The sequence below is a fragment of the Papilio machaon genome, chromosome 24 (genome assembly GCF_912999745.1).
Source record: "Papilio machaon chromosome 24, ilPapMach1.1, whole genome shotgun sequence".
Classification (NCBI taxonomy): Eukaryota; Metazoa; Arthropoda; class Insecta; order Lepidoptera; family Papilionidae; genus Papilio; species Papilio machaon.
The window spans coordinates 1295870-1321487 of NC_060009.1; the positions used below are offsets into that span (position 1 = coordinate 1295870).

General features: G+C 35.9%; 2 protein-coding genes across 2 annotated transcripts; one reads left to right on the top strand and one right to left on the bottom strand.

The window, feature by feature from the left end:
- Positions 1–1640: 1640 nt before the first annotated feature.
- LOC106719273 (DNA-directed RNA polymerase I subunit RPA2) lies at positions 1641–16918 on the top strand. Its single transcript, XM_045683884.1, has 20 exons — positions 1641–1829; positions 1919–2248; positions 2841–2933; positions 3732–3878; positions 4804–4976; positions 5914–6163; positions 6754–6909; positions 7106–7272; positions 7744–7891; positions 8465–8525; positions 9276–9475; positions 9758–9911; positions 10444–10534; positions 10855–11050; positions 11471–11685; positions 12389–12527; positions 14215–14421; positions 15366–15569; positions 16188–16352; positions 16709–16918. The coding sequence occupies exons 1-20, from the start codon at positions 1743–1745 to the stop codon at positions 16916–16918; spliced, it is 3393 nt and encodes a 1130-aa protein (XP_045539840.1). The 5' UTR covers positions 1641–1742.
- Positions 16919–18090: 1172 nt separating this feature from the next.
- Positions 18091–25608, bottom strand: LOC106716334 (nucleolar protein 56-like). Its single transcript, XM_045684005.1, has 8 exons — positions 25521–25608; positions 25243–25447; positions 24858–25025; positions 23434–23632; positions 22061–22324; positions 21061–21215; positions 20437–20607; positions 18091–18339 (listed from the first exon to the last, which is right to left on the bottom strand). Exons 1-8 carry the CDS (start codon positions 25521–25523, stop codon positions 18119–18121), a joined length of 1386 nt encoding a protein of 461 aa, XP_045539961.1. The 5' UTR covers positions 25524–25608; the 3' UTR covers positions 18091–18118.
- Between the last annotated feature and the right edge of the window lie 10 nt (positions 25609–25618).

The window sequence follows — 25618 nt, forward strand, 5'->3', positions numbered from 1 at the left end:
GAGATCTATAGGTGTTTTGTTATGTTTTTATTATTATATTCACTTAAGAGATAATAATTTTCGCGTATGTAAATTTTTTTCGGTTATGTTTTGTAAGTTTGTGACCTTCTGGAAGCTAAAAGACTAAACGGATTTCCTTGTTATACGGTTCGTTTCCTTCTCCAAGTGGTAAAGGTCAGTTAGGTTAGGTCACCTATTCTGTTCTGTTCTCTGTTCTGTTCTCTGTTCTGTTCTCTGTTCTGTTCTCTGTTCTGTTCTCTGTTCTGTTCTCTGTTCTGTTCTCTGTTCTGTTCTCTGTTCTGTTCTCTGTTCTGTTCTCTGTTCTGTTCTCTGTTCTGTTCTCTGTTCTGTTCTCTGTTCTGTTCTCTGTTCTGTTCTCTGTTCTGTTCTCTGTTCTGTTCTCTGTTCTGTTCTCTGTTCTGTTCTCTGTTCTGTTCTCTGTTCTGTTCTCTGTTCTGTTCTCTGTTCTGTTCTCTGTTCTGTTCTCTGTTCTCTTTTCTGTTCTCTATTCTGTTCTCTGTTCTGTTCTCTGTTCTGTTCTCTGTTCTGTTCTCTGTTCTGTTCTCTGTTCTGTTCTTTATTCTGTTCTGTGTTCTGTTGTTTGTTTCTTTCAACACTTCCGACAGATTCGATGCCGAAACATGTATATTTATCTCAAACTTCCAAATGTAGAAATTGTCAGAGTTCACCTTATAATATATAAACAAGGAAAGTAACATTTATCTCAACAAACTATTGATAAAATACTTTTTCAATACGTCTTTAGAATTTCTCGAAAGTTCTAAGAATATTCGAGAAATCTTAGAACTCAAATCTGTCTATTGGTATTTGTTTACTCCTAAGTATGTATTTAGGATGCGTACGTGCGTTTATAAAATACGTACTTTAGAACTTTTGCTTCTACTATTATGTAAATATAATGTTTGTTTAAATATTTACATAACTAATTTCACATAATAATATTTAAAAGGGAATATTTTGCAATTAATTAAAAAGTCTGAACTTGACTTGTATTGTTATAAAAAGTTATAAATTCATCACTTCCTAAGCTACAAATCTCTCGTATCATTATTTGTAATCTAGTACCACACTCGCCACTTATTCTAATCGTATTTTTGTTGATAAGGTTTATTTTTATATCACATATTGAGGCTAAATGCATTCAAGTGATAAATTATAGATTTAGTTACTCCGACGATGAGGCGTATAATTGATCTAAAAATTTGCAGTAATTCTTTTTCAATGTGTGTATAGTTACCTATATTTTTTAGATTATTTAAGTATATTATTTTGAATTCAAGGTTAATTAAGGAAAGCAGATTGTTAATTTGGTATTGTAGTACTTCGGTAACTTTCCAGAAAATATTTAAAGTTCTAAAGACAGAATTATAAGTCTTACACAAAAAATAACGCCTGAAAATTAAATCACAGCAATTATGTAAAAAATTGATGCGCTTTCAAATATTGTGCAACATTGAGATATCACCTACGGAAGAGACGAAACTATAGAATTCACGATTATTTTTTTGTATATAAAAAAAATTAAAATTAAAAAAAATTAACAACATTTTCGTTTGACAGAATTTGAAATTTTTACTCTGTGGAAAAAATGTCATTTTGCAGTCACAATGACAATTTATTGTCAATGTCATCGGCAATAAATGATAATTGATAACAACACGTGTGTTTAAATTTAAACATAACTTAAATAAAATACAATTGAATGTGGAATAACATACAAAATGAGTCAAAAGAAAGTCCTACAAAAACCTTCACTATCATATACCAGTCACCCTGACTATCGGAGACCTCCAAAAATAGCAAATCCGGTAAGTTCATTCATAATTTGTGTTAAAAATTATAGTTAATATGAACTGTTTATATGATTTTAAAACTAAATTGTACTTAAACTTTGCAGTATCTACAATGTCTCGGAACACCGCACATAGATTCATTCAATTATATGTTACAAGAAGGCCTAAAAACTGCACTCGCGGACTTAATACCAGCAGAATTTGAGTTACCAAGTGGTGAAAAGATAAAAATAACGATAGACGAAGCTGCCTTCGCTAAACCAAGTGTGCCTATGGACGTTGTTGGTGTTAAAACACAAAGAGTTCTGCCTACAGAATGTAGACAAAGAGCTGCAACATACAAGGGTGATTTTAAAATAAGAATGACTTTTAACGTTGATAATAAATCTATAACCATTGATAGATCTCTCGGAAGTCTGCCTGTTATGTTAAAGGTATGAAGGATCACTTTAAACTACAGAAGAAATTACTTTTTAAAACTGGTTATGAAAAATCATATCCCAACTGAATGCCATAATGCCACGTTTTAACAGTGGTAGATACCGCAACAACAATATTTGTTGGTTGCACGAATGGGCCGGGTCGACCGGTGCAATACCACGACCACACAGAAGACAGGCGTCAAGTGGAAGCAATTCCGCGTTTCGTCTAATGAGTGTGGTACCGGAGGCCTAATTTTAGTCCTCTTTCCCTTCCCATCCTTTTCTTATTTGGAAGGATGGGAATGGGAAGTGGATTTGACGGAAGAGGGGACGCATAGGAAGGAGAAAAATCCTCTTTCTGTGCATCCCCTTCTCCGTTAAAGGTTGGGCAACGGTCGCCTTGCTATTTCGGCGAATCCAGGCGACTGCTCGTTTTGCCACCTTATGATATAAAAAAAGTATATTAATTTTATAAACAAGACAATAATGTTTATTACGTTTGAATATTTACAGTCCCTTAGAAGTATATATATCCAGTTTTGACTATTTTTTTTAATTATGCTAAAACTTTAAGTAAAACAGGAACTGTAACTGACTTTTTCAGTCAAAAATCTGCCATTTATCTGACATGTCTCCTGAAGAATTGGTGCAGCACAATGAGCATGCTGATGAGTGGGGAGGATATTTTGTTATAAAGGTATTTATTCATTAAGTTCTATTCAAACTTGAGATATTTTGAGTAATAAAAAACAGTCATTAAATTGTGTAAACATAAAATAATCTATGTATACAATTTTATAAATCATTATTTATTTAATTTTGGCATTGGATTGAAATGTTACTTATATTATAAATGTGAAAATGAGTTTAGATGGATGGATCTTGATGAAATATGGCACATATGTAGAACATAGTCTGGAAAAACACATCAGCCACTAACTAAGTTTTTCTTTGATTCCACATGGACGGAGTCAGGGGGCTACATCTAGTGCAGTGATTGTCAAACTTATTTCTTTCACCGCCCCCTTTGAAAATCAATTATATTTCAGAGCGCCCCTAATTTTTATTCAGCCCTAAAACTTAAAAACCACAATTTCGTTACTTTAATTAATTGCAATGCCCCCCATTTTTTGGGCCTCTTATCGCCCCCTCCTAGGTTTCAAACGCCTCCAAGGGGACGTTATCGCCCACTTTGGGGAACACTGATTTAGTGTAATATATTAATGAATATTACCATTTCAAATTTTTTTAAATAGTTGCTACTTATAGATTAGATTTATGAATTAGATGTTTTATTAAGTTTGTTAATTTTAATTTGTATTTATTTAATAATTTTGTTAATTTTCACTTTTAATTTAATTTTTAATCTTAACTTTACTAACATAGTTATAAGTATTATTTTACTAACAATGTATGGACTTATAATGGTCTGAATTAAATTATTTTTTATTTTTTTTTTATTTTTATAAAATTTTACTTGAATATTTTTTTATAGGGTCATGAGAGGTTAGCACGTATGTTGCTGGTCACACGACGTAATTATCCAGTGGCAATCAAGCGTTCAGGTTGGAGGATGAGAGGGAATCTGTTTTCCGACTATGGTGTCCTAGTGAGATGTGTTACTGCGGATCAGACAAGTACTGTAAGTAGAAATACCTCCACAGTTAATAATGAAACACTATTTCAAATTTAAATTGAAGTGTACAGTCAAAATTTTTTATGCATTTTACATTTTTTTATGGATCTATCTTTTAGAGAGATTGATCCATGTACCCATTCATAGTTTATAGTTGAACCTAGTCTCTTAGATACTTGCTTACCCAGGTAATACTTTTTGCATATTTTTCTCTCGTAATGCATTAATTGTTCAGCTCGTCTGGTGAAATACCACGACCACAGAAGACAGGCTTCAAGTGGAAGCAATTCCGCGTTTCGTCTGATGAGTGTGGTGCCGGAGGCTTAATTTTAGCCCTCTTAATCCTCCTAATAAGAAAAGAATGTGAAGGGGAAGTGGATTTGGCGAAGAGGGGACGCATAGGAAGGGGAAATGTCCTCTTTCTATGCATCCCTTTCTCCATTGGTTAAAGGTAGGCAACGCATCTGCATTTGCGGATGTTTATGGGTAACGTTGATCTCGCTATTTCGGCGAATTCAGGTGACCGTTTGCTCGTTTGCCACCTTTTCATATAAAAAAATGTGATTGTACAATGGTTCTCGCTCGTAAAAGTTTCTCGCCTTTCCAGGTTTGATTAATTAATACAGACATTGGATCAATCTTAAGGATTTATTATTGAGTTCGGATAAGCTAATGATAAACAATTGTTCACATATTTTATTGTAAACAATCTAATATATAAAATTCTCGCGTCACAGATTTCGTTCCCGTACTCCTCCGAAACGGCTTGACCGATTCTCATGAAATTTTGTGAGCATATTCAGTAGGTCTGAGAATCGGCCAACATCTATTTTTCATTTTTTTTAACTGCGCGCGGACGGAGTCTCGGGCGACAGCTAGTTTTATTTTTACAGATGTCATGTTTGATTCTTAAATTATAATTTTTTTTCAGAACAATGTGTTACATTTCCTACAGAATGGTACGTGTAAGTTAATGTTTTCTCATAGAAAGATGATGTACTATGCTCCGGTGTTACTTATTATGAAATGTCTGGTTGACTTTCCCGATCACTATATATACAGATTGTTATTACATGGAAAGAAAGATGATTTGTACTATGTCAAGTAAGTATAACGCAGCTTAGTAAATCAGTTCCTTGAAAGATTTTTTTTTAAAATTACTACATAAATACTGTTTTTTGTGTTCCGTACTTCGAAATGAAAAAACGGAACCCTTATAGGATCACTTTGTTGTCTGTCTGTCTGTCTGTCAAGACCCTTTTTCTAAGAACCGTGTGTAGGTATCAATATGGAATTTATTTTTTAAATTTGATAGTAACGTTAGAAATAAGAAGAACCATAGATTTCGGTTGTCTATTGTATGTTAATATTCACGACTTTATTCGTATTAATGTTATATATTATGAATTAGCGTCGGTGGCTCATTGGTTAAGCACTTGACTTGCAATCTGCAGGTCCTGGGTCCGAATCCCGCCATGTACCAATGTGTTTTTCGATTTTCGATTTACATATGTACATTTATCCGACGTTCTTACGTTGAAGGTAAACATCGTAATGCAACCTGCACATATCTGAGAAGAAATTCAATCATATGTGTGAAGTCAATCAACCCGCACTTGGCCAGCGTGGTTGACTATGGCCTAGTCACCCCAAACTTGGGGTAGGCTCCGAGCCTCTCGGTGGGGACGTACAGTGAGCTGATGATGATAATGATTATGTCTTAGAAAACTGTCTTCTAGTTACGATAGGTTGCTTAATGAATTCTTGCAATCCAAAGCTTCGAAGGAAAAAAGGCACATTCACGTTAAGAATAAGAAATTAAAAAATATTTTTGACTAACTGTCACCCGCAACTTCGTCTGCACGGAATTAAAAAAAAACTTAATATGTAACCTATATGTTCTTTTAGACTATGTTTTATGTCCTAAAAACCTTCTCCTGACATAGGTTCTTTTAATCTAATATATTAATCTTTGTTTAAAAACTTGGAATTTTATAACTTTTTATTGTTAAATATTTCTGACATAAAAGTAATATTACAGTTGCATGCAAAATATACTCAGAGAATTACACGAAGAAGGTCTCCATAACTCGGAGGAATGTAGAGCATATCTCGGCAAGATGTTCAGACCCAAACTCTCAGAGTTACCTCCCTGGGCCTCCGATATGGAGGCTGCGGACTTCCTGCTGAAGAGATGTGTTTTAATACATCTTAGTGATTATAAGAGTAAATTCTACGCTCTAGTGTATATGATACAGAAGTTATATGACGTAGTTCAGAACAAATGCAAGGTAAGTTACCCGTAGAATTCTATCTACTAGGGACATTTTTATTCATATTTAATGGATAGTGCCATGTCTTTCGTTCTTTTTTGATAAAATAGTGACAACAATATGTATTAATAAAAGGGACTGTTAAATCCTACTGTTTGTCTAACTGTTCGCTCACTATTGTAGCTAAAAATATTAACATGATGTGATGTATGTCGTTAAATAAGTAAAGTTCACTATGAACATCAAAGTCCACTATCTAAATCAAAAGTCCACTATCTAAATCAAAGTCCACTTTATTATTCAGAGTCCACTTCCAAGTTGACTTTTTAATACAAGTGATTCTGTTAAATCTTAAAGTAACTTATAGCACTTTTATTCATATGTATTTTAAATCTTAAATTAGTATTAGTAGTGGATTTATGTATTGTTTATACTTTTTAAATGTATACACTATAAACTGCTTAATATGTCTTTTGTAGCGACTGAATATTGTACCTTTCGATGTCATTATAACCGGTATCAATCAGCTATTAAATTACGATTAATTAAAACTCCATCTAATTAAGACACATTACTTTATCTCTTCAAGATTTAATTTTATCATTTAGGTGGAAGGCGCAGATTCAGTAATGGTACAAGAATTACAAGTTGGAGGTCATTTATACCTGCAGGTACTAAAAGAGAGGCTACAGATGTTGTTATACGTCATCAAAGCTAATATCTTAAAACGTGTTAAATCACCTAAGAAATTCGTCTGGTCTACGGTAAGTCTATATATAATGGCAACACAGTATAACAGTAATATTAACATCAAGTGTGCGTTGATGTACTGCATTATCAACTACTCTGCCTTAATGTTCCGCCCTCGTGTGAAACTGGGTTAAATCCAGAGTTGTTTGTATAAAGTCAATAATATGCTTGTTTTATTATTATTATTATTAACTTACATTTTATTTCTAGAATGAAATCCAGAACATAGTAAAAATGGCGGGTACGTTGGAACAACGTATGGAAACCTTCCTCGCGACAGGAAATGCGCCCTCAAACAACGTTACCCTCGCGCAGTACAAGGGTCTCACTATTGTGGCTGAGAATATTAACAGGATGCGATATATGTCACACTTTAAGTAAGAAAAAGTTCACTATCTACATTAAAGTCCACTATCTAGACCAAAATCTCCTATCTAGATTAAAGTCTACTGTCTAGACTAAAGTCCACTGTCTAGATTGCAGTCCACTATCTAACCCAAAGTCTACTATCTAGATTAAAGTCCACTACCTAAATCAGTCTCCTATCTTGATTAAAGTTTACTATCTAGCTTAAAGTTCACTATCTAAGTCAAAGTTTACTATCTAGATTAAACTCCACTATCTAGACCAAAGTCCACTATGTAGATTAAAGTCCATTATCTAAATTTACGTCCACTATCTAGACCAAAGTCTACTATCTAGATCAAAGTTCACTATCACTCACATTTTACTAAATAACTTTTTTGTATTTAAAAATGGTTACTGAAAATTAATATATTCTAAATATTATTAAAATAAATTTTGTCTATATTTAATTAATTAAAAAAAACATTTAAATACGATCTCAGAGCGATCCATCGAGGATCATTCTTTATGGAGATGCGTACAACAGAAGCTCGTCAGCTGTTGCCTGATGCTTGGGGCTTCGTGTGTCCAGTTCACACGCCTGATGGAGCGCCTTGCGGACTTCTCAACCATCTCACTGTCTCCGCACAGGTGAGACAGAAATATAGACTAAACGTCACTCTATACAGTCGCGACAAGGACAATCTGAAAGATTGTAAAAGAGTAATAGAGATAGTGGCTAAAAGAAAGATTCTAATATAAGTCAATTTTATATTAATCAATTTAGTAGTTTGTGTCCAATTGAAGTTTTTTTTGTGGTTTTTTAGTCGGTTTGATCGTTTGTAAAATCTCAGGTCAAGAAGGGAAAAGCCACTATCAACTACACTATTTAGACTAAATTCGAATTCTTCTATGTAATATCTTATGTGCTATTCAATGGAAATGAGAAATTATATAGAAATTTCATTAACTGACAATTTTATTGTCTATTATTATTCTATATCTATTATATTATATTAGACTATATATTATGTTATATATAGCCTATTATCTATTTATATTGGAATGTTTCAGTGTTTAAATTTATGATCCAACGTGTCTTTTATTATTAAGTTTGTGATTACTTATTAAAGTTAAATTGTTTAGATAGGTTTGTTATAATTTCTTATTTCCATTTAATTAATCATGTTAAGACTCTTTTAATAAAATATATTATTTATACAGGTAACACAACATCCTGATCCTAAATTATTAAATTCTCTGCCGTTTGTGTTGGAGAAATGTGGTAAGTTTATTTTTAAATATTTATTTTACATTTTCATGAATTCAATCTGAATTAAATGTGATAATTTATTATATTAGTTTTATAATACCTTAAAGTACCTAATTTTAGTCCTCTTTCCCTTCCCACCCCTTTTCTTATAGGGAAAGGATGGGAAGGGGAGGTGGATTTGATGGAGGAGATGTATAGGAAGGTTAAATATTCTCTTTTTGTGCCTCTCCTCTTTCGTCGATTGGGGGTAGGCAAAGCATCTGCAATTGCGAATGTCTATGGGCAGCGGTCGCTTCGCCATTTCGGCGAATTCATTTAGCCACTTTAAAATATAAAAAGAACCTAAAGATAGTTTAACTACTATTACCAGACAAATAAGAGGTTAATAGTTTTTTGCGAATTTGGTACAATCAGGGAAATACGCGGTGTTCTACCTACAAAAAAAAATGACGGGATAATAAAATAAAAAAATCATATAATACTGTCCGATATTTTTTCGTGCAAACACTTTCAAAGGCGTTTTACTGGTTATTGTTTTCACATCGTCGTATCAATGCATACTAAAGTTCAAACTACTATAGGTTTTAAAGTAAAATCCCCGTTTGTATTTCTGTATTCATTGTGATCTGTAGACTAAACAATTAAAAGAATTCTAACAAGTTAGCTTTTATGCTATTCACACTATTCTTCTGAGTGTTATAGGTACAGTCAGGCTGGTTTTTTTATTTCGTTTATTAAATTAGTGTTATTCTTTGTACAAAGGTATGCAACCAATCAGTTCAGTATCACAAACTCCGTTATCACAAGATGTATACAAGTATCCAGTGTTTATCGACGGTCGGCTAGTGGGCTACTTCTCCGAAGATACAGTGGACAGATCAACCGCTTATTTACGTACCTTGAAAATAAAGGGAGAAGAAATGCCTATTACTACGGAAATCGTTGTCATACCGAAGAAAGAGGTGAGAAATCCCCTTATTATCATTTCTTTACTAGAAAAAGAAGGGATAAGGAAGGTACGTACATTTATCAGACGAAAAACGTAATTACTTCGCACTTGAGGCTTTTATTGTGTTGTGGTTTGGTGTGGCCATTATCAGGCGAGACTGCCACTCTTAATACATACACATGGCACCATTTTATAGTTTTAATTTTAACTTTCGTAACCAACTTATAAGGAAAAAAAATTTTGTGACCAGAAGCCCGGAGACTTAACGTTAAATGATTGAATTTTATATTCGTAGATATGTTCGCAATACGCGGGCGTTTTCCTGTTCACAACAGAAGCTCGTATGATGAGGCCCGTCATCAACCTGAGCAGTGGTCAGCTCGAGCTGATCGGCACCATGGAGCAGGTCTACCTGGACATCGCTGTCACCCAGCAGGAGATTTACAAAGGTAATATGTCGCGAGTATGATAGATTCAAACATATAGTTAGACATGTGAAAATAGAAACAAGTATGTAATCTTTTTTATGTATATTGTCCCTATTGTTTTCAATGTTGCCATATTAACAAAGCCACCAATAAAGTTTCCTTCTTTCTTTCCACTACGATTGTTCCAATTACAGAAAAATATCTTTAATAGAGCATGAAAATAAAACTGTGTAACGTAACCTTTCAAAAGTATGTACAGTCAGGGCACTTTGTGGTGTTCCACTTAGAAAAAAATATCTTGTTCCTTGGAACAAGACAAAATCCGCACCTTCTTACAAAATAACCAATTAGGTAATAGTCAGTTACGTAAACTATGGCGTAATAGTAAAAAGTAATTATTCGTGCACTATTCGAACTTCTTTCGTACGTGGACACATTTAAAAGCTGCGTATTGGTTATTATTTCCGTTTCGTCGTTTATCGCGACTGTCACTAAGATGGAATACCGACAGCTTTCCTGATAGTACATTTATAATACTATTATGCTATTTCAGGCAGGACAACACATTTAGAGCTGTCTAAATCAGCTTTCATGAGCAACTTGGCACAATTAGTTCCTATGCCCGACTGCAATCAGTCGCCGCGGTGAGTATCTTTTAGATTACAACAAGCTGTTGCCCGCGACTTTGTCCGCGCGTTATTAAAAAAAACTTAATAAGTAGCCTATGTATTCTTCCAGACTATGTTCTACATCTGTGCTATATTTCATAAAGATCCGTTGAGCCGTTCTGGAGATACCTTCAAACATCCATCTAAACATTCGCATTTATAATATTAGTAAGAAGTAAAATTAAAAACTTTTTTTTTAATTTAATTATGTTATACGTTAACTAAGATACCAATGTTGTTTTATTTATAATTCTTCTTCCTTTTAATATATGTGAAAAGTATCTTTATCCCTGCAGTAACATGTACCAGTGTCAGATGGGTAAACAGACAATGGGTACGCCTATTCATACATGGGGAACCAATGCGGAGACCAAGTTATACCGGTTGCAGACACCAGCCACACCACTCTTCCGACCCACGCACTATGATAACATAGGACTGGATGACTACCCGTGTGGTACTAATGCTATTGTTGCGGTCATCTCTTATACTGTGAGTTTTTTAGGGGGTCTTAAGTGAATTATGTGGCCTTGACTTTTAGGGGGCTTGATTACGTTTGAATTAATTACCTATACAGCACTAATTCTATTATAACCGTTATTTCTTATAAAGTTCTTGGGGGTTTTGATTATATTTGGGGGGTGCTTGACTGGATCTAGATGTTTGAACTCAATGCTTGAGAGGAATGGATCCACATTTGGGGGTCTTTATTACGTTTTAGGGGTGTCGATCGTATTTGGGGGTGGCAGTTGACCAGTTTTGGGGGTTTACTCTTTTGTGCTTACTATTATTTTTTCCATCGTGACTTGTTTGCTTGAACATCTACTTTGTATTCTTCTTTATGGTCTTACAAAAGATTTTTTTTTTCAAGAATTTGTGAGTAAGGAGTAATGAATATTACTCCTGTTTTAGGGTTACGATATGGAAGATGCGATGATAATAAACAAATCAGCGTACGAGCGTGGTTTTGCAGCGGGTTTTGTGTACAAATCTGATTTTGTCGAGTTGAAGCACTCGTCTTCGTATTTCTGGCGTGACCCGGCTCGCCCCGAGCTGGCAACACATATAGATGAAGATGGTCTGCCAGCTGTAGGTGCTCGGGTACAGCCTGAAGATCCTCTGTACTGGTGAGTTGGCAACACTTTGGAAATGTTAAAATATTTATGAAATTAAAAATGTCTGGTAGTTATGACTGAGAAAGAAGAAATTTTCTTTAGTTTGGACCTCTTGATATTTATAAAGTAACTAGCTGTCGCCCGCGACTCCGTCCGCATGGAAATTAAAAAAAAACTATTTAAATAGCCTATGTCTTCTTCCAGACTATGTTCTACATCTGTGCCAAATTTCATACACTACATACATCCATCCATTTAAACATTCGCATTTATAATATTAGTTAGATAACTGCTGCTTATAAACGTTAACGATACATAAAATTATATCTGTAATCTCAAAACACGACAACATAATTTCTTATATCTAAGTTGACAAACCATAGGGGTTCAGGTGTTAAGTACTTGACTTGCAATCTGCAGGTCCTGTGTTCGAATCCGGCCATTACCAATGTGTTATTCGATTTACATATGTACATTTATCTAACATTCTTACGGTGAAGGAAAAACATCGTGATGCTGCACATATCTGAGAAGAAATTCAATGATATGTGTGAAGTCAACCCGCACTGGGTCAGTTGACTATGTCCTAGTCACCTTTAACTTAGGGTAGGCTCCGAGACCCTCAGTAGGGACATATAGTGAGCTGATGATGAAGTTATTTATGAAATTATTTCCCCATAATTATTATCTCCCTTCTTCTATATCTTCCGTATAGTTTCTACGATGGCGAGAAGAGTCAGTTTGTTGTGAGCAAATATCACGGCAAAGAAGAAGTTGTAGTAGACAGCGTGCGTCTCTGCGGAGACTTTTCTGCTCGTGCGCCGAGGAAAGCTTGCATCATGCTTAGAATACAGGTAATATTAAGGAAACAACGATATAACATTACCTCACACATTACCTTGATAAGCGAGAGTCCAAAGTATCGCTATACGTTTCTCGCTCCTAGAGGTTTCCCTTTAACCCGAGTTTCTCGCTCATCGAGGTCGTACTCCAGGCGATGACTCTCGCTTCTAGAGGTTTCTCTCTAACCCGAGTTTCTCGCTCATGGAGGTCGTACTCCGGGCGATGACTCTCGCTTCTAGAGGTTTCTCTCTAACCCGAGTTTCTCGCTCATGGAGGTCGTACTCCGGGCGATGACTCTCGCTTCTAGAGGTTTCTCTCTAACCCGAGTTTCTCGCTCATGGAGGTCGTACTCCGGGCGATGACTCTCGCTTCTAGAGGTTTCTCTTTAACCCGAGCTTCTCGCTCATGGAGGTCGTGCTCCGGGCGATGACTCTCGCTTCTAGAGATTTCTCTTTAACCCGAGTTTCTCGCTCATGGAGGTCGTGCTCCGGGCGATGACTCTCGCTTCTAGAGATTTCTCTTTAACTTGTGTTTCTCGCTCATGGAGGTCGTACTCCGGACGATGATTCTCGCTTCTAGAGGTTTCTCTTTAACTTGTGTTTCTCGCTCATGGAGGTCGTACTCCGGGCGATGACTCTCGCTTCTAGAGGTTTCTCTTTAACTTGTGTTTCTCGCTCATGGAGGTCGTACTCCGGGCGATGACTCTCGCTTCTAGAGGTTTCTCTTTAACTTGTGTTTCTCGCTCATGGAGGTCGTACTCCGGACGATGATTCTCGCTTCTAGAGTTTTCTCTTTAACTTGTGTTTCTCGCTCATGGAGGTCGTACTCCGGGCGATGACTCTCGCTTCTAGAGGTTTCTCTTTAACTTGTGTTTCTCGCTCATGGAGGTCGTACTCCGGGCGATGACTCTCGCTTCTAGAGGTTTCTCTTTAACTTGTGTTTCTCGCTCATGGAGGTCGTACTCCGGACGATGATTCTCGCTTCTAGAGGTTTCTCTTTAACCCGAGTTTCTCGCTCATGGAGGTCGTGCTCCGGGCGATGACTCTCGCTTCTAGAGGTTTCTCTTTAACCCGAGTTTCTCGCTCATGGAGGTCGTACTCCGGGCGATGACTCTCGCTTCTATAGGTTTCTCTTTAACCCGAGTTTCTCGCTCATGGAGGTCGTACTCCGGGCGATGACTCTCGCTTCTAGAGGTTTCCCTTTAACCCGAGTTTCTCGCTCATGGAGGTCGTTCTCCGGGCAATGACTCTCGCTTCTAGAGGTTTCCCTTCAACCCGAGTTTCTCGCTCATGGAGGTCGTACTCCGGGCGATGACTCTCGCTTCTAGAGGTTTCTATTTAACCCGAGTTTCTCGCTCGTGGAGGTCGTACTCCGGGCGATGACTCTCGCTTCTAGAGGTTTCTATTTAACCCGAGTTTCTCGCGCATGGAGATCGTACTCCGGGCGATGACTCTCGCTTCTAGAGGTTTCTTTTTAACCCGAGTTTCTCGCTCGTGGAGGTCGTACTCCAAGCGATGACTCTCGCTTCTAGAGGTTTCTCTCTAACCCGAGTTTCTCGCTCGTGGAGGTCGTACTCCGGGCGATGACTCTCACTTCTAGAGGTTTCTCGCTTATCAAGGTTTGACTGACCGGATAATATTTGAAATCTGACACGAAAAAAATGTCTCCAGAGACCTTTTATGAGGATTTTTTTTCCAGCGTAACCCAACAGTGGGTGATAAGTTTGCTTCTCGCGCGGGTCAGAAGGGCATCTGTTCTCAGCTGTGGCCCGCCGAGGATTTGCCCTTCTCAGAGTCGGGTCTTATCCCCGATATTCTGTTCAATCCTCACGGCTTCCCTTCTCGGATGACCATCGCTATGATGATTGAATGTATGGCGGGGAAAGCTGCCAGTTTACATGGACATGTGAGTCATACATACATTAAGATAATCCTGATAAAATATAGATTATTTTCTTTCTAGAAAACAAAATATTAAAAAAAAAATTTTTTTTTTGATTTCATAAAAATTTCGAAAAAAAAGTTCTTTAAAATTCAGGTATTTTTAAGTCCTAATTTTGTAAACTTTAATAATAACGCTCTTTCAAGCATCATTCGTCAAGTTCATTTAGTCGTGAGTAGTTCATTTAGTAGATCGTGAGTTAGTATATTTATTCCTACCTGAAATATATCTTAGGCGTGATAAATGTCCAAATATACCCTCTGTGAAAATTGTAACATCCTTTGTAGTCTTGTACAATCGTTTAGACAATTATTAAGTAGATTAACTCCATATGCAGAGATTTGAATTGTCGTAATTAAGTTAGTAATTTTAAATAATTCATTTTTATATTATTATTTATATGTTTAAAAGATTTATCGTCTTTAAAAAGATAAATTTATTTGTAAAAAAATTAACACTTTTATTTCTGATGGTACATGTTACATTTTTAGTAAGGGATATATTTCGACTTGTATAAACCCTAAGGGTTACTATTATTGCTTTATTCTTCACTTAACAAAGAAAATGTATATTAGATTATAAACTAGGTATTTCTTCTTTTTCTTTATTATGTGTCCCCTTTCTTGGATAAAAGCCTTCTCCATACTTTCTCCTCTCTAGGGTTTATAGATTTGGGGTAATAAAAAGATCAATTCTGATCTATAACGAACATTGCAAGAGCATTATTTTTAACACTTGGCATGCTGGCATACTGCACCGAATTACGCATGCAGCGGTCGTTTCTATCTGGTATCAACCACAAACCTACTAATTACGTACTTTTACGTGACCCGCGCTCTAGTGGCCGCGGCATGCCAAGTGTTAAACAATCTTTAAACACCACACAGCTCATACAAACGTGTATGTAGGTACATGACGCGACGCCATTCCGTTTCAATGAACAAGATACAGCGATAGAGCACTTTGGTCGGTTGTTATCTGCTGCTGGTTACCAGCATCACGGTACAGAGCGTCTCTACAGCGGTGTTGATGGCCGCGAGATGCAAGCTGATATATTCTTTGGTGTGATACATTACCAGAGGTTGCGGCACATGGTGTCAGATAAGTGGCAGGTAAAGGGTTAAACGGTACCATATGAAATATACACAAACGTTTCGTTGGTTTCTGAGACCAAAATACTTGTATTAAAACATTATTATCTCTGTTATGTCAAAGATAATGATAGAGATGACGATGTTTTGTTCTTAGAAAACAACGATAAGTGATAGCCTAATAGTTTAGGTGGCGGATTACCGATGGTACGGTCATGGGTTCGAATCCCATCTGAATGTTGTGAACAAGTATCGTGCTTATTTGAAATAGTTACAAAAACTTACTTTTTTATAATTACCTACCTCAGGCAGAGTCCAAATAAATTGTAAAATCTTGTGGAACAATAGGTTTTTTTTTTAATTTAAAAATTTTCCCATATATTTTACTAAGTAATAACTAATTTTTATTTAATGCAAGCCGACAATAATTCATAACTTTCATCTGAAATATAATTAAATAAGATTTTTTTTTAATTTACGCACTTTACTAGAAATATTATCGGGACTATGTTTAATAAATATTGACTTAAATACATTTGATATGGAGTTTAAATACATTTTCTAGTCTAGACATACAAAACATCAAAAATTAGTAAAAGACTAAAGGAATTTCGTATTAATATAAATATTTATCACAAGGTTCGTACAACCGGTGCAGTAGACACACTTACCCGACAACCTGTGAAAGGAAGAAGACGAGGTGGTGGTGTGAGACTGGGGGAGATGGAGAGAGACGCGCTCATCTCACACGGAGCAGCATTCCTGCTGCAGGACAGGCTCTTCGACTGTTCAGACAAGAGCGAGGTGAGTGCGAGTGACCGAAGTCAGTGTGTATAAAACGAGTAAGAAGTTGAGGTTAGTGTGAGAAAGAGAAGTTGAGGGGTAGGCCAAAGCGGGAAAGGAGAAGTTGAGATCAGTGTGAGATTGAGAGATATAGGGAGGGAGACAGAAGTGAGAACGAAAGTCAGTTTGAAAAAGAGAAGTTGAGGGATAGGCCAAAGTGGGAAAGGAAAAGTTGAGGTCAGTGATTGAGAGATAGAGGGAGGGAGATAGAAGTGAGTAAGTAGAAGAATCAGTGTAAGAAAGAGAAGCTGGAGTGGGCGAGGTGAGTGGGAGAAAGAGTTACGAACTTATGTCATAAATTTGACACTTTTTTCCAGGCTGTAATGTGCACGAAATGCGGCACATTACTGGGCCCAGTGCTCAGTAAAGGTGACAGCAACAATGACACTTGTCGTCTTTGTGGTCAGGGCAAGTTTGTGTCTGTCTATATCCCGTACATCTTCAAGTTCTTTGTGACTCAGCTCGCCGCTGTCAATATTAACGTCAGAATTAATTGTAACGGCAGCTTTGCTATTAAAAGTTGTTGATCAAATAAAATTTATATAAAGTTGAATTGTGTTTGATTTGTACCGGGATAAATTAGTTGAAAGTAATAGTGGTAGATGTTAGCAACAACAGTTGTTGGAATTGTTCAGCTCGTCTGATGAAATACCACAACCACACAGAAGACAGACTTCAAGTGGAAGTAATTCCAACTACAGTCTGATGAGTGTGGTACCGGAGGACTCATTTTAGTCCTCTTTTCCTTCTCACTCTTTTCTTATTAGGAAAGGATGAGAAAGGGAAGTGGATTTGGCGGAAGAGGGGACGCATAGGAAGGTCAAATGTCCTCTTTCCGCGTCCTCTTCTCCGTTGATTAAAGATAGGTAATGCATCTGCAATTACGAATGTCTATGGGCAGCGGTCGCTTCGCCATTTCGGCGAATTCATGTAGCCGTTTGCCAACTTGTAATATAAAAAAAAGGTCTTCAGTTGAAAGATGTATAAACCGTAGAACTCCACTACCATAGATATTCAAATGTAACACTGTATAGAGTGGACATTACGAGTATTTTCCTTTAAATATTTTAAGTATATTCCAATATATCGACAATATCTGAACTGAAGGCGTTCGTTAAATTGAATTACAAGAGCTCACTAGCGCCCCCGTTAATGTCACAATTTCCTTTATGTATTGTAGCTGTCGTGTCATTTTCTATGTATAAGTAGGTTTAATATATATTCTGACAGAAATAACCACTATAACAGCACCTCTTACCGAAATGTGACACTTTTTTAACGTTGACAGGAGGGCGCTAGTGTGCTATAATTTACTCTGAACCAGAGCAGATATCCTAGTCGGTCTATAATAATACAAATGTCTCTGTCGCATAAACTTTGTCGGATTAATTCCATATGAATTTAATAATTTTAAGTCTTCTTTCCCTTCCTACCCTTTTCTTATAAGGATGGGAAGGGGATGTGAATTTGATAGAGATGTATAGGAACGTTAAATATTCTCTTTTTGTGCGCTCCTTCGTCGATTGAAGGTAAACAATCTGCAATTGCGAATGTCTATGGGCAGCGGTCGCTTCGCCATTTCGGCGAATTCATGTGGCCGCTTTCTCGTTTGCCACCTTGTAATATAAAAAATAATAAAACACATTTTTGACTTATTTTACTTATATTTATACTCTTACACAAAAAAGTAAAATAAAATGAAAAAAAAATCAGCAATACACATAATGTCAATCCTCGTCCATTGGCTCTTCTTTCTTTGCCTTCTTCTTTTTCTTCTTCTTCTTAGCGCTTCCTTCTGCTTCAGGTATTACTTGTTCCTGTAACGCTTCTTCCATAGCTTGTTTCATAACGTCTATATTCTTCATAGGAATGTCTCCAGTTTCATAGAACTTCAGACGATCTTCGACTTGCTGACGAAGCTTTTCACCGAATATCGTTGTTTGAGTTTCTTTAAATATATAAAAAAAATAGTTAAAACCAATACATTGCTATGGGTGATGACTTATTATCAATTTTATATATATATACTAGCTGTCGCCCGCGACTCCGTCCGCGCGCAGTTAAAAAAAATGAAAAATAGATGTTGGCCGATTCTCAGACCTACTGAATATGCTCACAAAATTTCATGAGAATCGGTCAAGCCGTTTCGGAGGAGTACGGGAACGAAAACTGTGACACGAGAATTTTATATATAAGATATATATACAGTCGAACTTGGATAAGCGAGAAACCTCTATAAGCAGGAGTCATTGTCTGATCCAGATGGGCAACCTTCATAAGCGAGAAATTCGGGTTAGAGAGAAAACCTCTAAAAGCGTGAAAAAATCACCGTCTTCTCTTTGAGATTTATTTTAAAGATTAATGAAAATTCATATTTAATCTTTCATTAAATGAAAAAAAAAAAAATAGAAAACGGGAAAAAAATGATCCTATGTCCGTTTCCTGGTTCTAAGCTACCTGCCCACCAATTTTCAGTCAAATCGATTCAGCCGTTCTTGAGTTATAAATGGTGTAACTAACACAACTTCCTTTTATATATATAGATTAGTGATATTTATTGCTTTAAAATACAATATCTTTTCTGATAAAAAAAGTTGTTGCTATAAATTCATAAAATAATTACTATAATTATGTGTTTTGAATTATTTAGCATTTATTTTAGCACATTTTTATTACAACAAAAGACAGCTTTTGCAATAGATCAAGATGTGCACAAAATTATTTAAAACAAAAAATATGTCACTCCGAGAAAGAATATAAATTGAATTTATTAATATTATAAATGCTACTAGCTTACTAATATTATAAATGCAAATGTTTAGACCAGTGTTTCCCAAAGTGGGCGATAACCCCCTTGGGGGGGTTTGAAACCTAGGAGGGGGCGATAAGAGCCCCAAAAAATAGGTGGCATTGAAATTAATAAAAGTAATGAAATTGTGGATTTTAAGTTTTAAGACTGAATAAAAATTAGGTGCGCTCTGAAATATAATTGATTTTCAAAGGGGGCGGTGAAAGAAAATAAGTTTGACAATCACTGGTTTAGATGGATGGATGGATATTTGAAGGTGCCAAGGGATGTTGATGAAATTTTACACAAATGTAAAACATAGTCCGGAAAGACATAATCTCCTTATTAGGTTTTTTAATTCCTCGTAGACGGAGTTGCGGGCGACAGCTAGTGTGTAAATAAACAAATATCAGATCGGGGCATTTACTTTATACTTCCATCGGAAATACAATCAAACTTGAATAAAAGATAAACCTCTATAAGCGAGAGTCATTGGTCCCGATAGACCTTCATAAGAAACTTCTAGAAGTGAGAAAAATATAATAATCCCTTGAACTCTCACTTATTGAGGTTAGACCAGTATTTCACCCACACTTGGGGTACATTTGAATTTAGAGGGGGGGCAATTTGGAGATTTAAAAACTTAAGACATCGTTACAATGATAGCCAGTGCTAAAATGTACATAAAAATAGAGACAAAATTCCATTGCATTTAAACTATTTATATGTGTTTACTAGCTTTTACCCGCGACTCCGTCCGCGCGGAATAAAAAAAATGCACACAAGATAAAAAGTTCCTATGTCCGTCTCCTAGTTCTAAGCTACCTCCCCATCAATTTTCAGCTAAATCAGTTCGACCGATCTTGAGTTATAAATAGTGTAACTAACACGACTTTCTTTTATACATATAAGATATGTTATTATATATATGTTGTTATTATATGTGTTTTCGTGTCTAAAAATTTTATATACAATTGATCTAGTCAGCCAAATGTAGTATTTAATTATTTCTAACATTGTAAATTTAGACCTCGAGATAAATTTATTTCTAAACAAAATTTATGGGGGCAATAGTCATCAACCTGAAAAATGGGACACGGAACCAAAAAGGTTGGGAAACACCGAGTTAGACTACATTTGAACACTCACTTAGTTTTTACTTAAAATTTAGGTTTTTATGATCAACTTTGGTTACTTAATACATTGAACTTACATCCTCGTAATCAGATTTCAACACACAAACTGCAGTGAACTTACCGGAGAAGCAGTCAATCCTGGAAGCAATGGAGCACTTGTTGGCAAGGTAGCGACTGATCCGACCTTTATTCTTCAGTCCAGCTCGTCCGATGAACGTAGAATGGTACAGAAGACCATACTTTGGTGTATTTGAACGAGTCTTTAATGCACGGAACAAGGCTTTCTCCGCACCTGATAATGTTAAATTAAATTTAACCGTGGAGTAGTATATTTTCCAGAAAGTAGTAGAAAATAGTAGTAAAGTTGCGCTTTTATATTACTTTTAATAGTAAATAAGCAAGTTTTTAAACTATATTCAGGGTTACTTAATAAGAAATTAATATATCTGAGTGGACAAAAGTATTGCAGATTATCGGAACAACCAAAGTGTGAATTTACGATTATATTAAAAAAAAAAATTGAAGCTATATTCAAAATCTACTAGTCTTCTAGTTATTTAAAAAAAAAAAAAAAATGGGACCCATCTTTGTAGATGCACTTCCTTTCGATTAAAATAATTTTTATCAAAATCGGACCACCAGGGGCGGAGTTTCGCAGTAACACACATAAAAAAAAAAGTCAGTCAACTTGATAACCTCCTTCTTTTTGAAGTCGGCTAAAAATATATATATTCCTATCCCTTACCGAGTATCTGCAATGTGGAAGCTGGATACTTGGCGAGGTTAGTGAGGGATCCAGCTTTGGAGATCAGTCTCGCACCCACCTGATCTCCAATCAGTGTGGTCAAGTTTGGAGCCACCGAGTTCATCTTTGTGTGCAGATATTCTGCTATTTGTTTCCTATAAAAAAATTGTTAGAATATAGTTTTAACATAAAAAAAAGACTTTAATAAGATCTTTAAGAAATCTATAATAGTATAAAGAGGAAAGTTCCAATTGTATATTTGTATTGAATAAGCTTCAAATATATTGAACCAATTTGAAAAATTCCTACACTGTGGGGAAAAGCTACATTCCCAGGTACTATAGGTTTTATTAATTACTAATTTTTTTTAAAAATCCAAACTCGAGGATACATCATCAGCTCACTATACGTCCCTACTGAGGGGCTCGGTGCCTACCCTAAGTTAGGGGTGACTAGGTCATAGTCAACCACAGCTAAGTGCGGGTTGACTTCACACATATCATTGAATTTCTTCTCAGATATGTGCAGCATCACGATGTTTTTCTTCACCGTAAGAATGTTAAATAAATGTACATATCGACGCTGGAAAGCATAAACGCTGTAACCCTTATAGCAACCCTTACAGGGTTACAGCGTTTATGCTTTCCAGCGTCGATATGTAAATCGAAAAACACATTGGTACATGACGGGATTCCAACCCAGGACCTGCAAATTGCAAGTCAAGTGCTTAACCCCTGAGCCACCAACGCTCTTTCGACTCGAGAGTTACTGCTAGTTAATTATAAGATATGATGTTAATTATGTATGACTAATTTTGACAGGTTGGATGAAATGACGACAGGTCACCTGTATGACTTGTGATCCAAGAATGCCACTCAAGCTTAAGGGACAGTCAAGTCAATCGTAAGACCTGTCATATTGTATGGATCTGAATGTTGGACCACCAATTAATCACTTCAAGTGCAACACATATAATTTTTTTTAAAACAAATATATCTACCTGTAGTTACTAAGAGCAACAACTCTACCAGCAAACATTTGTATATTAATCAAATCAACCGGAGATATATCCATGCCCATTGACATTTTGGATGCATCAATTATAGCTTGAGCCTTCTCCGAGTCTCCCAATATCTCTGTCAAAGGCTCCACTGACTCCTCAGAGAGTGACTTCCTGTCTTTGATGTACTCCGCACATTTTGTGTACAAATTATTCTCAGGTACAATACTGACAAGCTCCGGAAAATGATATGAGTACCATTCTCTGAAAAAATTAATTTGTTAGCTTTACCCAAGAATAAAACAATCTGAAAAGACAAAAAAGAAAAGATAGACCAGTGATTCTCAACCTTTTTTTGTTGCGGCACATATTTAACGATTTAAAAATTTGGCGTCACACAAAGAAAAAGATAAAAATTATTTACTTACTACAACACACTGCATAAATAGTTTATCAAAGCAAATAATAAAATATTTTTTTTTTTTGGATTTAAATATATATTCATGTTAAAAATATTTTTCTTTTTAAATGATATAATTGAATAATATTAACATTATTATATACACATATTTGTAAAATTTGGCGGCAAACAAAAGTGCCGCAGCAGTGGTTGAGAATCACAGAGATAGAGGTTTTAATGGACATCTAGTACATGGACACACTTATTGTTGAAAGATTAATTTGTATATATATAGACCAACAAATGAATTTACTATGTATGAATACAGTCAAACCTAGATAAGATAGAGTCCAGGAAATAAATTTTTTCTGGCTTATAGAAGTTTGACTATATGTACCAAGTTTTGTAATTCTAAGGCAGTGATTGTCAAACTTATTTCTTTCACCGCCCCTTTTGAAAATCAATTATATTTCAGAGCCCCCTAATTTTTATTCAGCCCTAAAACTTAAAAACCACAATTTCATTACTTTAATTAATTTCAATGTCCCCCATTTTTTGGGCCCCTTATTGCCCCCTCCTAGGTTTCAAACGCCTCCAAGGCGTTATCACCCACTTTGGGAAACACTGTTCTAAGGTATACATGTAACATCACACTTTATTATAAACTAGCATTTACCCGCGACTCTGTCCGCGCGGAATAAAAAATAGAAAACGGGGTAAAAATTATCCTATGTCCGTTTCCTAGTTCTAAGCTACCTGCCCACCAATTTTCAGTCAAATCGATTCAGCCGTTCTTGAGTTACAAATAGTGTAACTAACACTATTTTCTTATATATATATAGACTTTCTAGATTACTTTAATAATTTAAAAAAATACACTTTAAAAATCATATTCCCATTGAATATGTTAAGAAATACATAAAAATAAAGCTTCACATAAAAAAATATTCTTATATTTTACATTAAAACTTACCTGATTCTCATAGAAAATGTATTAATATCTTTATCAAGTTGATCTAATAGCGCAATAGATTGTATGATCATATTATCAACACGGTGCACATTGAACTTGACTCGAGCACGAGAGTATGAATGACCTAGACCAAGCTGCGCTACACTACATGCCTTCAGTGTCAGCCCTTTGATAAGAGCATGGAAGTGATGACGGATACCTAGAAACATTACATGCTGCAAGGTAAGAAAATAAAAAACAATTTCTATACCACCACTTTAACCAATTTGTAAAATTTTATTGTACTATGTTTAATTTCAATTGTATATTTTATGGTCTGTGGGGCGGGGGCCTATAGTCCAGTCGCGGAGTACGAAGAATTTCGTACAATGACCTCTTTACCCACTGACAGTGGTCATAAACATTTTTGTATTTAGTGCGGTTTACATGAATTATTTGAAGGAGAAAGAAAATTTACCAACTTATAAAATATAGTTATTATTATTGTATAAATTATTTATTTAGATTTTATATTACAAGTAATAAAAATCTTAACAAGAAAAAAAATCTTAATAATCTTAATTCGGCATAAAAAAATTAAAAAAATCAAAAATCAGAATCCGATTCCTCTGTATCGGAGTAACTGCTTTCCGAAGACGTCTCGCCTGTCACATTTATTACAAAAGAACAAACCTTATAGTCTCCAGTAAAAGGTTTACAATCCCTGAGGACGGCTGCCGTTGTATTTGTGCGAGCGAGACTCATTGTATTTACGCGGGAGTGACGACAGGTAATGACAGTTCAATGTACGAAATTCTTCGTGCTCCGCGACTGGACTATAGTGATCCATCACACAGGGTATCACCCTAGTTTGGACACCAGTCCCTTACCCATAGGGAAAACAATATAGTTGTTTTATTTATTTAATTTCTCGACTAGAATTATGAAAGATTTGTCAAGTTACCTAAATACCTGACTAGAAAAATTGATAACCTCACACTTTTGGACGTTCTATAGTGCTGTTCAGGTTATAAATACAGAGCGTTGGTAGCTCAGGGGTGGCTCAGATTGCAAGTCAAGTACTTGCAATCTGCAGGTCCTGGGTTCGAATCCCGCCTTGTACCAATGTGTTTTTCGAGTCTCGATTTACATATGTACATTTATCCGACGTTCTTACGGTGAAGGAAAACATTGTGTTGCAACCTGCACATATCTGTGAAGAAATTCAAAGATATGTGTGAAGTCAACCAACCCGCACTTGGCCAGCGTGGTTGACTATGGCCTAGTCACCCCAAACTTGGGGTAGGCTCCGAGCCCCTCAGTGGGGACGTATAGTGAGCTGATGATCATGAAGTTAAATGTTAAATCATATAAAAATAAACAAAGATGTCTGAATAAATATTACATTTATTCTGGTTCCGAGTTTAATAGCTTTTAAAAATTACCTCTGATGAGTTCGGGCACAGCACCGGTGTGTGAGCATGGTATCTCCAAAGCCTCGCTGATGGCAGCCCCCAGCTTGGGGTCTGCTACACCTAAGGTACATTTTCCTCTCTTCTTCCGCTTTGGCAGCGCTCCCTCCAGGAACAAGTTTAGATCCTCTGGTACTATACCTGTGTGCACATTGTTGATTTAATGTACACATACTAATTTATTCAAGGCCGGTTTAATAATACCTTTGTAATTCTAGACACAAATTATCGAAAGAGAAGCATGGATGGCAATCTTCTGATTTTATCGACATAAAACATTATGTTTGAAAGTACGAAAACTCGTTTTTAGAAATGGAACATTATTAAACATGTGGAAGTACATAAATATGGTACTAACCTTCTGATATAGCATTAATATTTTCCAATGCAACGACAGCAGATTTGAATGGTTGGAATGCAATTAATGTAACAACTGAATTGAATCTTTGTAAATCAGTCACAGACTCTTCAACCTGCGGCAGAAATGCTGCTAATTCTTCGAACTCCGCCACGCGAAAAAGCGCGAATCCCGCGCTGTGTTCATATAACACGTATAGCTTACTCTGTAATGACAATATTGTGTTAAATCAAAAACTTCACAGGTTATTCACGGCAAATAACACTTGAAATATTCACCATTTTAACTGCAATTTGTAAATAACATTTAAAATTGTAAGGGGGAACAAAACACGTGTGTTTTGTTTAAGCCCCCTCAAAAATTTGAGGTTATTTGT